The following is a 14,422-nucleotide window of genomic DNA, read 5'->3' as shown; positions in this document are numbered from 1 at the left end:
GAATAATCATAACATTTGACCTAGAGTATTAAACGACAACCCCCAGTGTGCAAATCTCACTTTCCTCCACCCCTCCTCCTCCTGAATATTCAACGTGTTTGCATACAGGAATCTGTCGTTAGAAACGCTGGAAGGAAGGGAGCGCCATGCAGGGACAGCGACAAGGGAGGTTTCTTTCATAGATTGTGCCACATAATCCATCAGGGCAGACCATTTGATGCAAGCTCAGAGACAACGGAGCACCAAACCTGACTCGCGTGGAGCTCAGAGCTGAAATAAGAAGCTTTAGAGACTCGTGGTCAGCTCAACGTCACCGCGTTTTAGCGTTTTCTCATACGCGCAAAGCTACAGAAAAACTTTCGAGGGGCATTTCTGAACTATATCTATTTTTTGAATTACTTTTAGCTGCATTTGGACTCCCGGTCAGATATCTGAATCGGTGCTGTTTCTTAAGTCTTTGACAGTTTCTTACCAAATATAGCCACTGTTAACGCTGGAGCGTCCTTGACGGAGCTGAGCGGTCCTAAATTGGTATTTGCAGCGCTGCCAACGTTTATAATTAAATCCTGGAAACATTTTGGAGTCCTAACGGTGTGTATATTTTGTCTAATTAGCCAATTGGATGATTCGTTGTTGTGCTTTTTATAAGGTGACGCATATTTCCTGCCTATTGTGAACGGCAGCGTGTTGGTTTAAAACTCGCTCTGTAGCGGTTGCTCCCAAAAAGAAGCCATTTTTAAGTCTTTGAACTAGTCACACGAGCTGCTTAACCGGCAAAAGCTTTTGAACCCGGGCACACACATTTTGGCACCTTTTTTGTTTATTTTGTTCTCAAATCCCTCACGATGACTTTTGGTGCGTCTGGCTCTGGGCGCGGTGGATGTTCCTCGGCTCGGTTGTTCCTCCTCTCCATCACCGTGTTGGTGCTGGCGCTGGCCGGAGCCGAACAGGGCCAGCCGGGCGGGGGGAGCCCTCCGCCGGTCACCCTCGGCACTCTGATCTCGGGAAGCTGCCTGGAGGTCCAGCGGTACGCGGAGTCAGTGGTGGGGAGCGGCGTGATCCGGTCTGCTGCCGAGGTACAGACAATAAGTGCCCCAATGGTTGCTATCACTACTGTTTCTCTCACCAGGAAGTGGCTTCACTCTCCTCTTTTTCCTTACATTTTAATATCCTGGGTGTTTTGGTCTAATTTAACTGTTTGCTCTAATTGTCCTTTCATCTCTCCGTCCTTTTCCCTCCCCCTTCACACATTCCTCTCTCCATCATGCCCCTCAACTTGTTAATCTCTCCCCTGATCCCCCTCATCTTTATGCCCTCGTTTGACATCTTATACCCATGCATTCCCCTCACCCCACTACACACACTCTTCTGCTTCCACTCGGCTCTGGCTCCCTTTTCCCCAGAGTGCAGTGTTGTTTCTTGAGTCATTGCTTGGCCAGGAACACATCTATACAGGGGCCATGGTAAGAAACCTCTCCAGCTAGTGCCCTGACATGGTTCTTAAAACAGAGTCCTCTCCTGTGGATCTGTTTTGCTCATGTCACGTTATAGTTAGTGCCAAGAGTAGGAGCTATAGTGGAGCTGTGGCTTTGTGTGTGTTTATGTACAGTGGTGTTTGCATGAAAGGGCCACAAAATAGTCCTATTTGTTTTGTGTGTTTGCATGTGCTGGCATGCTGATAAGAAGGCTGCAAAATAAAGGGTGTGTACATGATCCCTTGATAACAAATAGCTTTCTAACGAATGAGTCCTGAATTTGGTTTCATATGGTACTCTTTCCATGGCAAAAACCCATTTTGAAATGGAAAAATAATGTGATACGTGATCAAATTGAATCCATATGGCAAAAGTTAGATAAAGATTGCATGCCACACTGACAGCGCCCAATAATGTTACAGAGCAACATTTCATCAAAGTATATGTCATCCACTACTGTGCAGTGAATAAGTCCTTTGTATCATTTTTGGCTTCTGCTGGTTTTGAATCCACTTGTAAACACTTTTTATAAATGTTTAAGCTCTACACCCGATAATCAGCTTTTGAACATGTATATGAAATTGCAACAAATATATAACAATTAAGTACAACAATGGCTGTTTGCAAGCCTATTAAAAGACACTGCAATATTGCATTAGTGTTGTAAAACTCACTCAAACATTTAATTGGTTGGCAATTTGATCCTAATTTGAGCTGTAAATGATTAATGTATTTTCAGGTTGAATACACACTGACACGAAGTGGCAGATGCTTGACCGTGCCCTTGTATGAGCCAGTGTGTAGCGCAACAGGTGTACTGTAGAGAAGATACTTGTTCCACTTACAGGGCTTGACCTTGCCTGATGAAGTGTGTGTGTGTGTGTGTGTGTGTATGGTTTCTGATTTGGGGGTGGTGAGCAGAGACTCTACAGGAATAGAGAGGGTCACTGTCCAGCTGTCACTTGCACGCACAGCTGTTTGCCCAAGTCAACAATACAACACTTCTTCTATCTTAAGGTGCAGCTCAGCCACACTTTTAGTCATAGTCACATATATAAAGTCACATACGAGTACTCTATTAATGTAATCATCAAGTTGGTATAAACATGCTGTGAATATCAGTCAGAATGTACTGTATCTGCCTGTGCATTTGAGCAATGACAATATATAGGTAGGTTGTGCTCTGCATGAGTATAGATATGTTTAGAATGCTGCTTTTCTTCATTGCTATCTTGTGTAATAACATATGTCTCCACCCTCTCTGCACCACCACAGTTTTTGCAAATGGTGATCCGATTCCTCGCTGAAGGAGCTGCCAGCGGCCTGAACGTCATCGCTGTTTACGTCGCAGAGATCCTCCGGGTCACAGGATTTGATGGTGGGTACCGGGATGTCCCGTGTTTATGTGTGTGTAACTGAGCAACTAAAGGCTTTGCAGCAAGCTCCACTTTTTCTTCATTGTTTATGTGTATTGCTGCAAATGGTCTGCTATAAGAGAGGAGGGAAAGTGCCTAGTGAAAATATGCAGACATGCCTCTCCCTCAGGCAATTTGTATGCCACTCCTTTTTTAAGTGTGAATGTTTACCACTGTTGCTTCCTGACTAGTATTTTCAAGCCTTATTCCTGATGAACATCTCTCTCCACAGTTGCTCTTACTTTGCCCCGCTTCACTCCGGAGGGCGTGGCGGCCATCGCCCAGTGGGGTCTGGTGGCCCTCATTGGCTACTGGGTGCTGACCATCGTTCTCCGTGTGCTCATTTGCTTGGTGAAGCGGGTGTTCTGGGTGGTGAAAACCGTCTTGGCGCTCTGGCTTTTCGGACTAATCGTGACGGAGAAGAACGCCACCGCAGACACCACAGCGGTCCGAGTGGGGGGCCTGGTGCTGGGATGTGTCCTGTTGACTCTGCTCACTTCCTGCTCTGAAAAGACTTGTACAGTGGAGCAGAGGCTGAGCACCCTCGAGAGCCGGGTGAAGGGTGTTGAGAAGAAGAAAGGGGAATAGAGATGGAAAAAGTGGTGGAAATGTCTTTTAAGAAAACAATATCATTGATGTTTTCTATATGTTTGTTAAACTTTTATGGGAAATAAAGTAATCTGTGGGATTTTTAAACGAGAAATGCACTTGTTTGCACTGAGAGAAAGCCAAAATAATGACACCACAGATTATTTGTACTATAATAAAGAACTGTAATCACTGACACACAAAAGTAGTAAAAGGGCTACAATAGCAAGACCATTTTGTAGATCTACGAATAACAATGAAGGCAACATTTTACATAATTCTCAATTAAACAAGACAGTCATCAGTATGCCAACAGCCACAGTGACAATGTTAACATGCTGATGTTTACAAGGTAATGCTAAAGTATTGGACATTTCCAAATTTGACCTAAGGGTGGCCTTTCATAAAAAGTGTCTTTAAAGTCATTCTTTATTCATTTATGTGGCACCATTCATTCTTCATCTTACAAAATGTCATAGCAATCCATCCAATATTTGGCGAGATAATTCAGTCCTGCCCAAAACAGCTGACCGACAAACGGACCCTGGTTATGTTTTTGGGTTTGATATTCAACAGATATTCTTTCTGGTATTCTAACTCAGTTTCACAGATTCTAGGCACTCAGAGGATGGTTAGCTCACAGCCGATTTGAATCTACCCTCTATTTTATATAAAAATGTTTTGATGAAAATTCAGCAGTTTTCCATTGGAAAGTTTCAACCTTTTCAATGGTTTTATGTCAGGTTGCCCTGTGACTCCAAATCCTGTCAAAAATAATGTGTTCATATTTGTCCAGTGCAGTTATACAATTCTGTATTGATTTGGAGTCACTGTGTCACATGACTGTTCAAAAAGGCAACTGCTGAATTTCCATTAGAATGTTTGTATAAAATAGATAAATCACTAAAAACCAATACTAAAAGGTGTACCCTACTTTTCCAATGTAGTAATACAATGCTTTATTGATTTGAAGTCAGTGTGTCACATGACAAGGAAGCTATACAAAACAAGACTTCATTAAAATAAAAATGCTTTTAATACCAATATTCTTAAAAGAAGTGCATTTGTCCAATATAGTAATATGTTATGGTATAGATTGGGAATTAATAGGTCACATTACATAGAAGCTATTAAAAAGAAATGAGACTTTAAAATACAAAAATACAGAATTTTCCCTAGAACAGTTATATAACATAAAATGAGCACTAAAATCCAATAAAAAGGTGTGACCTACTCGTCCAGTGTGGTTATACAATGCTGCATAATTTGGAGTCTCTTGTTCACGTGATTTGGAAGCTGTGGTGAAGACGTTCCCCTGTTTGGCTGCCAGTGAAAGACTTCAGTTAGCGTCCCGTTGTCAGGGGCGGTTTTATGTCCCTATGGGGATCAGATAGGAATCCAGCCTCCACTGAAGGGCTACCATTCGAAAAAGGACCTGGCACTAAAAGTGATTAGAGTTCAGCTGAACCATGTACTGGAAATTATACATTTGTATCTTCAAATCTGCTGGAACTGCTACCCCCGGATGGATGGATCTTCAAACCAAGCCAACCTAGCTGTCCATGGCCTCTTTAGTCCCCTGTGGTTGGTTCACGCTGCTCAGTCAACTGGAAGCTTTTCCTCCGGATCCACACTAACAGCCTTCAACCCCCACTGCCACTCCTGCCGAGTGGAACAACCTGACCTCGGTGCCAGAATTATCATTCCTGCTAGCTCAGCCTGCAGCAGTAAGACTCACTCCCCCCTGCGCTTTGTTGTGTGACAGTGCAGAGTGGAAAGATATGAATCCACATTGAAACTAACTCCCTGTGTCACCACCTCACTGCATCATCACAGACAAATAAGATAGGGAAAGTCATCTGATTCTAGACAAAAATGCATTTACCAAATAATTATTTGAAGATGTTATTGTAAAAATAAAACATCTAATATTAGAAGATCAGACAGAAGATCAGCTGGTTGTGCAAATGGAGCCTTTGGCTTTAAAGCTGCTATGATTGACCACAAATGTTATAATTACAATTAATTAAATGACTATATGGGATGTGAAATGTGTCACTTAATCTTGACTCTTTAATTAGGCTCAATGAGCTAAAGTGTCTTTCAGCTCATTCATTTTGATATCTTAGTTCACTCTCAATCACTTTTCATCGGCAGCAACAGCACAAAAAGTTTTCAGTGAAATAGTTCTTAACATTCAAGTGCAAACAACCAGACTTAGCGAGCTGGTGAACAATGTTGAGCAATTAGCTTCTAAAAAACTAGATATTTCTCTCAGGAGAAGGCGTAGACCAAAACAGAGCTAACTGCTCTTATGATTATTATTTTGTAATACTTAATAATCCCAAATAGGGAAATGTTTTCGTTACATCAGCATCTGTTGTACATAATTAGAAAGAAAAAAAGAGTAAAAAACGAACAATTATACAAAGTAAACATCTCAAAATAGAAGATAAAACAGAACCATAAGAGTGAAAATATAGAAGTTGAGCATTAAGAAAAAATATGTAAAGTATCTGATAAATAAAACACCATTTTAGGGCTAAATTACAAATAAAACGATATAAAAGTGGAATATTATTTACATTTAGTGTGCAAGAATATGTCAAATAAATAGAAATGTAAAATGTACAGTGTGAAGTTATAAATCCATAAGCAACAATCTGCTATCTAGTTAGCCGAAACAACTTAAAAGATAACACTGAATCTCAGTTTTCACCACCACCAAGTGGCTTACAGCACTAGCAATTTACAAAGTGGAAAACAATATTGTTGTATGCACCCTTTGATGACATTTCAACACCTATACTTAAAAAATAAATAGTTGAACATAGTCATACTGTATTTTCATATGCTACACTATTTGTTACAGTGCTTTTCAGGCGATCATCCTTTTTGGACTGGTTGGTATTGTTCGAAGGGAATCAAAATGCATGGATACACTTTTGGCTTTGCGCTGACATGGATTGGATTGGTGGTGCGTGTAGTGGCGTAACAAAACTACAATACATTTTAAATATATTTTTTATTGTAAGGCTTGGTGATATCATGCCTCATTTCAGATAATTAACCACAAAGGACAATCGATACAGGAAAGTGAACCCTAACCATGCACAGATTAGACAGTTTAACTAATTTGTCAGATAATAACATATCTCAGGTCCTTGTCGCTGATGTCTTCTGACATTTCCCTCCCTTCCAGTTCTTTTCCCAGAATTTTTTTTTTAATCGTGTATAATAACATTTATTGCACTTATGGTACAATGTTGACATAAGTGCAGTGCAGAGGTGTTTTTATGCCATTGAAATTATGTACAAGGCAACTGGTGCTTGTGATTTTACTATCAAACAATCACTTTACAAGATACATAATATACATTAGCACATTTAAATCTGTGTATGTGTTTGAGACTTGCCTAAGACAATGAAATACAGTGGTTAGTACATATCAATAGACATAAACATCTACAGCTCCTTCAGAAGTTAATTTAATTCACATATACGCTTCACTGTATAATAAATGAACGTTTTAAATGCACTCAAGCTGAATTACATGCAGAGTGCCAAGCAAATGTCCAAATAACTCAAGTAACATGAGGACTTTTCAACTTTTAAAGAGGCCCTATTATGCCTTTCCTGGAGTGTGTTTTATAGGTTTGTGTGCATGTAAATGGCTAACCAATCAGAGAAGACTGGGCTCTCGTTTCAGACAGAGGATGAAAAAAGGCAGTATCAGAAAAAATAAAGCACTTTTGAACATTAAAACATGTAAACATGTCCTAAGAGAGGCACACAATGCAAATATGAACCTGAGCATTCACATTGGAGTAAATACAGAGAGCTTTGCATCAATTAAGGCTACTTTAGGAATGCTTTCTACCTACAAATATTCAGTTAAGCTGCAGTAAATGGTTCATCCCTGACACTTTAAAGCTATTTATTCAGAAATAGGAGAAACAAATTAGCTATTTGAGTGTCACTCATGAAGTGAGGTAGGAAAGAGAGATTTATCATTGTAAAAGTTCCCTTTTGCTTTTGGTATGGAATCCTCAGGCACAAAGTCACATGTTCTGGTTTGTAAAACTAAAATAACAGCCAGCAGCAGGTTAGCCTAGCCAGCCTAGCCTAGCTGGATTGCTAACATGCCAACCCAGTCTCACAGCATTTCGTGTTATAGTCACGAAATTAATGTAATCTATTGATTTGTGTTCACCAACACAATTTTTGCATTTTTTTCGTGTCACACAGAACGATTTTAAAAGCAATGTATTTCTATTGGTAGTGTGTTTCGTGCCTGCACCACGTCTTTTTGTCCGGTCGGGTCTTGGAAGACCAGAAGCTGTGTGGTTCATAAAAACATTTTCTTACTCAATATCTTACCCTAAGCCTAACCCTATCCCTTTTATTTTAAATTGTATAATATCGGAGTTTTTTTGCTGTCCGCGAGGAAAATAAATGGGGCAAAGAGCCTCAGAATACTGAAATCTGTATTTTTTGTCATCTTTATTTCCTTCTAATTTGTTACTATTTGGTGCAGGCACGAAACATACTAGACATAACATATAGAAATATATTACTTCTAAAATCGTTCTGTGTCAGAATACTGAAATCTGTATTTTTTTTTATCTGTTTTTCCTTCTAATTTGTTATTATTTACATTGCTTTTAAAATCGTTCTGTGTGACACGAAAAAAATAGCGAATTTGTGTTGGTGAACACGAACCAATAGATTCATTTCGTGACTATAACATGAAATGCCGTGAGACGGTGTTGAAAATACACACTGCTGCTCTTCACTATTGTTCGCAGTACCAAACCATTATGGACTGCTTCCTTTTAACAACAATATAGTGGTATGTTTGCATGTTATGTTAAACGTTTGAAAAGATCATGTATCACCCTCATTTTTATAGTTCTGTGTTCACCACAGCAACCACATTGTGACTGGTCTTGCCATCTGCCATTACGTAGCCAAGATGGTGATTGTTGAGTGTGAGAATTCTCCAACTTCCACAACTTTTTGACCATAACGAGTGTACCTTCAGACGGGTACTTAGTGCTCAGCATCTTGTCAAACTTTAGTGTAAATGTACTAATACACTTAACTACTAGGTACTAAAATTAGATCGCAGCAACAGGCCAACCGATAGCTTGGCTAACTTCCCGGCGGCACCTCTAAAAGCTCACTAACTAACATCTTATCTTGTTTAATCAGCTAAAAAAGTATATAAACAACAGAACCAAGTTTTATGGTGGTTTATGGACAGGACTATTTCTTGGCTGGGACCAGTGTCCAGCTGAGAGTCCAGGAAGCCTCTGATGAATATGAATATTTCCCAAAACTTTTGCCATAATATGAATGAGCTTACACATTTGAGTGTATCTTTAAAAATGAAGGCTCTCAGAGGAAGTTGAGTTTGCTCGAGGTATAAACATCAGAGATAGCTGAGTCTGAACTGAGTGGGGGAGCGGAGGGAAAGGTCATCCCCTTCACCTCGAACCGCGGCTCAGGGTCAGAGTGGACGGGGAAAGTTGGAGCGTCTGTTTGCCCTGATGCACCAAAAATCTGCGAGACAAATATGTCAAAGAAGTATCACAAGCAAGATCATATTCAATATTATTGAGGCAAAACAGATAAATGAAAGACTTAAGTACAAACATTAGATACTGCTGTTTAAAAAGAGGCTACATGGAGAATATTTTAAATAAAATGATAAACTAGCATGAATCCATTAGTTTCAGAATATGCTATCGGCATATGAAAAAAACGAAATATACACATTCAGGAGTTAGATGCTGGCAGGGCAGCTATATGAGACTACGGTTACTCAAATGAACAGTAGAATAATAGTATACGAGACTTTCTAAACTCCGCCAACATGGATGGGAAATGAGGAGAAAGCGTACCCCTGCTTAGGATTGGCAGCTAGACTGTTTCCAAGACCAGTACACTTTAATATGATATGAAAACTTATGAATAGAAATATTCAATACGGCTTTGATGGGGTGTTTTCACTCAGACAAATATATATATATTTTATATAAAAATATTGCAAGAGCCATTAAGATCAATGGGGAGAGTTATAGAAAAGATTACCGACTCTTGTTTTACTGTCAGGATATTGTGAGATTTTGCAAATAAGATGAGTTATTTTAACTAATGTGACCAAAAGAAGTTGTAAATAGATGTTGAAAAATACAATTCCGCTTTATATGAATTATTTCATACCTCAGAATATGTTGGTGGCATCTCCACAGAAGGATGATTGTGTATCTGTGAAGCAAAACATAACGTATAAGTAGTGGAGAGGGAAAAGCATAACGGAGCTCAAGTGTTTGAGAAAACAAGAGAGATTCAAGATCCAAAGGCCTTATTGTCATCTGCCCAGTAGCTACAGTGTAAATATGGAAATAACAATCTTAGGCTCCTCCAACAATACAACATAAGGTATAAGACATAAAACAATAAAACACATGTACAAATAAAATACAAATAGTGCAAGAAGAAACAGATTAGAAATAAAGTAGAATAAAATAGTGCAGATTATATAGATAAATTCTCTGTTTGAAATGCAACAGACACTAACCAGCGGGTCGGTGGGCGTAAGAGGAGGCTGAGCGCGGTAAGGGGTCCCAGAGGGCTCGCTGACTTGATCTGGCTGCAGTCGAACAGGCTCAAGGTCGTACTGTATAGATTGACACAACGGGGAATTTGTTTATTAATAACAATACTAACAACGGCATACCATAGTGTTCACACAGGTAGCCTCACCTCTTCGTATGGCACATCAGGCTCAGCAGCTTCAGGCTCAGATGTCTTGTTTTTGGAGGAGCTGCCTTTACAGCAGCAGCGCCTCACGACACACACGAAAAGTGAGGAGAAGAAAACACCTATACTAATACCAATAGCCGAATGCTCAGCTGAAACAGAGAGTCAATGGGCAGAGAAATGTAAAGATAGTGCTGACTGATTGATCATGTCATGCAAGAATGTGTGTGTATACTTATATATTGTAAATATGCTGCTTTGGTTACAATGCGAGGATATCCTGCTTTTTTCTGATTCGTGTCATTGTAAATCTTTCTTGGACATAAGAAGAAAGATGTCGACAGGAGGACGATAATAGCAAACAGTTTTTATTGTTGAAATTAAAACGCAGTCATTCAACACTTAAAGAAGATGGGCAAGTTACTTACCCTCCATTTCTAGTATCATCACTAAGGCTGTGTCACCATCCTGATCCCTGATCTCATAGCGTCCCTGGCAAGACATCTGGAGGTCTTCCTTTAAAATCCCACATGGCTTTATCAGTTCAAATCCTATGCAATCATTTTCATACAAATGCCTTTGCAGCTTGCCATGAAGAACTATATCAAACGATGGCTCTCCGAAGAAGTGAATGTTGCAGTCGTTTGGTTCCAGATCAAAATTGAAGCTGAGTTGTGCACCAGCCTTCAGTTCAGAGGTCCTAATGGTTGCTGGAAGACAGTAAGCACAAGACTCTTCTGAGAACAAAACACTCCTCTGCATGGTTTGGTTATTTGTGTGCTTTTTAAGTTTTGTCTCTCACACTTGCTGACAGGTGAGAAAATTGTTGTTTTCAATCTTTGTGCTAAGCTAGCACATGTATTGTACCATTATGAGAGTATCTAACTCTCCGGCATGTTAGCAGATGAACAGTATCCAACATGTTGAACGGTTTCTTTTAACTCATTTAGATTTGAATATTATGGCTACAAGCACTTCTTCCTTCTTGAGTGCATCAATATTGCACATATTAACAAAGCACTTATATGCTAATAAAGGACTGGCTTATCTAAAGCCAGTTGAGTAGCACTTGAAATGTTTTTGCTCTATGAAGCCTGATGTACTTATATGATTCTGTTTTCTTCAAGTTTGTATTTTGTTGGTCGAACGCACTTATTGTAAATCGCTTTGGATAAAAGCGTCAGCTAAATGCAATGTAATGTAATGTAATATTGAGTTTGTCTATTGGTCCCTTAACTGAAGGAATCCCTGTTTGAGAGATGTACAAGGGAGTCATTCTGTTAAATACAATAGATTAAAACTAAAAGCTTGGCTAAGGATAAAACTAAAAACATTTGAAGATTAAGAAGCTACTGATGTTCATTCTGAGGTACTTCAATTCAGCTATAAAACATGATATTAAAGGTGGGGTAGGTAAGTTTGAGAAACCGGCTCGAGATACACTTTTTGTTATATTCCATGGAATGCTCTTAACATCCCGATAGCAATGAATATCTGAAGTGCTTTGACAAAAAATCCATAAAAAACGTCATCTGTGGAAGCCGTAGTACTGTAAAAAGCACGACCAATCATCTGAGCCGCCCGGCTAAAGTAACTGGATGGCCTACCTGCCCTCATTGGTCATGTGCGCGTTCGTGTGTGTTGGAGGAGGGGCTCTGTATGGAAGTGGCAGATTTTTGTGGCAGGTTGTGTATTTTCAAATTCTAGCGCACTCGAGCTGGTTTCTCCAAAATTACCTACCCCACCTTTAAAGAGCATTAGCACAAACCCACATTAAGATATGTATAAGGCTGTTTAGGACTATATTGTACACCAATAACAGTCATCTGACACTTAATGAAAAAACACAAAGGTTACTTACGGTCAGCTACATGCAGATACACCTCTAAGGCTGTGTCATTATTCTCATCCCTGATCTCATAGCGTCCCCTGTATGTGTTCTGTATGGCCTCAGAAGCCATCCCACATGGCTCATTCAGATCAAACCCTACAAGCCCAAGTTCATCCAAATGCCTCTGCAGCTTGCCTCGACGGACAATCGCAACCTCCGACATCCTCCACCTGAGTGTGCCTTCTGGGAAGAAGTAAACGTTGCAGAAGCTTGGTTCCAGTTTAGCAGAGAATCGGAGGTGGTTACCAGGACTCTTTTGAAGGGACTTTGTTTTTGCTGGAAGACAGTGAACACAAAGAGAGCATATACAAGCAATATCTTAAAATCTTTTCAGATCAAACTATTCTACCGTAGAGTATTGGTTTTCAGTATAAGTTTACAGTTTAGTCTTTCATATAGCATGCTGGCTTTTAAAGAATTGAAGGAATAATCTATTGTTTTATTGCAGAGAGTTTAGAAGGTTAACACCCCTATCAAAAAGATAAACTGATTGTTCTTTTGTATGGAAACAAATCATGTTTCTCTACAGCTTCTTAAAATAAACTATTGTACATGCTAAAGAAATCTCAGGAAGCTAAATACAAGGGGTTTTTAATTATGAAAAGCCACGTTTTTTGCTTCCTGACATTCAGGTCGTACCATGTGAAGTGTACACACTTTAAAGACAAGTGTGACACCAACACTATCTTGACAAAAAGAAGTGCTAGGATAGGAAAATGTATTTGATGAAAATTGAAAACTAAAAAGGATATTTACCTTTTACCTCAATTGTGTAGGTCGACAGTTCATTCTGTTCTTTGCCTCTGAACCTATAGAGGCCCATGTCTTTCTGAGTTAAATTATACATCTCAAAGAAGATACCCGTGTATTTCCGCCTTCCGTCCAACGAGGTCAACGGTTCACCCCATTTCCACAAGATGGTCACATTTGAGCTGAACTTGCGAGTGAACTCAAAGGACTTGGGCCTTCTGGGAACCAGTAAGTTCAGAGAGTCTCCATACTCTACGTCATAACGCTGCTCTGCCAGGCCTAGAGAGGGCAAATACAACAGAAAGGTTACGAATGGACCCAGACACATACAAGCATGGATGCTTATCATAATTAGTATTCAGCAATTTTACTAAAATATCAACAATATTTAACAATTTACATATATTCATCACTTTGCTTTTCTGATTTGCCAAAGTCTTATATTTTGAAATGTTTTTCTATTTGCCAAGAGTGATGACAGCAGAGGCAGCCAGTTAGTTAACCTTCACGTAAGCTAAGGTTAGAAAGCTATCTGTTACTTAGCTACACCTCATGGATAACTTTAGCTAAGTTATTAACCAAGTTAGTTTGTATAATTGAGCCTATGGTCCAAACAAAATGCATTACAAGTAATAACATTTGTCTAAATCTGATAAATGATTGTGAATTAATGTGACAGCATTGTTTTGGCAGAAGCCCGGGATGCTGACCATAGTTTACTTAAAGGCAACCTTGTTGTAATGGTAGCAATATTAAAACAAAAATAAATTATAAAAGTAGCTCCTCCTATTCAATATTTAGCTTGATTTAAAGATTTAGCCAACTTTATTAACTAGTTATTGTTTAATCATGGATGTAGTCGATGTTATAACTCAAGTGCACAAATGAATATCTTGTGCAGGAAACATGTAATGGGACACAAAACATTATAAAATTTAGCAATAAAACGATTATGTTATTCCATTTAATCTAATGCAGTTTAGAAGTTCTGTATTGTATCATTGTAAGTAACTATTTACCAGTGTAAAGTAGCATTCATTAGAAATGGCACACATAATTGTATAAACTGAGTAACGTTTATGTGATTAGTTAGTTTACGTTCCACCAATCACATGATATTGGCCTCCAGGCTAATTATTACTAACTGTTGGGCACAAAACTTAAAGTACACAGATTTCGTCTTAAGCCAAGGATAGGATATGTTTACACTTAGGCTACTCACCCATACAAACAAAGGCACCCAGCAACAACAACACTATCATCGTCTTCAGTGAGAAACACCTCAGCCGTGTTCAGTGTAGGTCGGAGCCAGTGGTTATTATTCAACATTAAACTGGGTGCAAACACCTCAATATATTCGCGGTGAGACAGACCACAAACACACAGTCTATGCACAAACCCCGTACTCGTTTTTAGTAGGTTTTCAGGCCGGGGGAGGGGGCTCAGCACACCCACAGGGCGTTTCTGCGGATGCACACATAATGCGTTCAAGGACCATAGGAAATTACTGACATCCATTCTCGTTACAAGATTCC

The 14,422-nt window shown here is 39.4% G+C and overlaps 2 protein-coding genes across 5 annotated transcripts; one reads left to right on the top strand and one right to left on the bottom strand.

Annotated features, from left to right (window-relative positions):
* Positions 1-88: 88 nt before the first annotated feature.
* LOC117454089 (voltage-gated monoatomic cation channel TMEM109-like) lies at positions 89-4,743 on the top strand. 4 transcript variants are annotated; one of them, XM_034093170.2, is made up of 5 exons: positions 89-1,076; positions 1,404-1,463; positions 2,397-2,492; positions 2,751-2,853; positions 3,123-4,743. In XM_034093170.2, the coding sequence occupies exons 1-5, from the start codon at positions 846-848 to the stop codon at positions 3,476-3,478; spliced, it is 846 nt and encodes a 281-aa protein (XP_033949061.1). In that variant the 5' UTR covers positions 89-845; the 3' UTR covers positions 3,479-4,743. The 4 variants fall into 4 exon arrangements, with proteins under 4 accessions (XP_033949061.1, XP_033949062.1, XP_033949064.1 ...); XM_034093171.2 differs by lacking the exon at positions 1,404-1,463 and having other exon boundaries at positions 90-1,076; XM_034093173.2 differs by lacking the exon at positions 2,397-2,492 and having other exon boundaries at positions 91-1,076.
* Positions 4,744-5,872: 1,129 nt separating this feature from the next.
* LOC117453836 (uncharacterized) lies at positions 5,873-14,308 on the bottom strand. The gene is made up of 8 exons (XM_034092843.2): positions 14,110-14,308; positions 12,894-13,166; positions 12,108-12,413; positions 10,675-10,956; positions 10,250-10,398; positions 10,065-10,163; positions 9,707-9,751; positions 5,873-9,043 (listed from the first exon to the last, which is right to left on the bottom strand). Exons 1-8 carry the CDS (start codon positions 14,147-14,149, stop codon positions 8,879-8,881), a joined length of 1,359 nt encoding a protein of 452 aa, XP_033948734.1. The 5' UTR covers positions 14,150-14,308; the 3' UTR covers positions 5,873-8,878.
* Positions 14,309-14,422: the final 114 nt, after the last annotated feature.

Source organism: Pseudochaenichthys georgianus, chromosome 10, assembly GCF_902827115.2.
Source record: "Pseudochaenichthys georgianus chromosome 10, fPseGeo1.2, whole genome shotgun sequence".
NCBI classification, from domain to species: Eukaryota; Metazoa; Chordata; class Actinopteri; order Perciformes; family Channichthyidae; genus Pseudochaenichthys; species Pseudochaenichthys georgianus.
Note: the sequence above shows the minus strand (reverse complement) of the source record. Positions and strands in the feature narration are given on the sequence as shown.

Coding starts and splice junctions, on each gene's coding strand:
- LOC117454089 (XM_034093170.2), top strand. CDS start 846: ATGACTTTTGGTGCGTCTGGCTCTGGGCGCGGTGGATGTTCCTCGGCT. Junction 1,077..1,403: donor TGATCCGGTCTGCTGCCGAG/GTACAGACAATA, acceptor CCTTTTCCCCAG/AGTGCAGTGTTGTTTCTTGA. Junction 2,854..3,122: donor CCGGGTCACAGGATTTGATG/GTGGGTACCGGG, acceptor CTCTCTCCACAG/TTGCTCTTACTTTGCCCCGC.
- LOC117453836 (XM_034092843.2), bottom strand. CDS start 14,149: ATGATAGTGTTGTTGTTGCTGGGTGCCTTTGTTTGTATGG. Junction 10,399..10,674: donor GATGATACTAGAAATGGAGG/GTAAGTAACTTG, acceptor TCTCTGTTTCAG/CTGAGCATTCGGCTATTGGT. Junction 10,164..10,249: donor CTGATGTGCCATACGAAGAG/GTGAGGCTACCT, acceptor CAATCTATACAG/TACGACCTTGAGCCTGTTCG.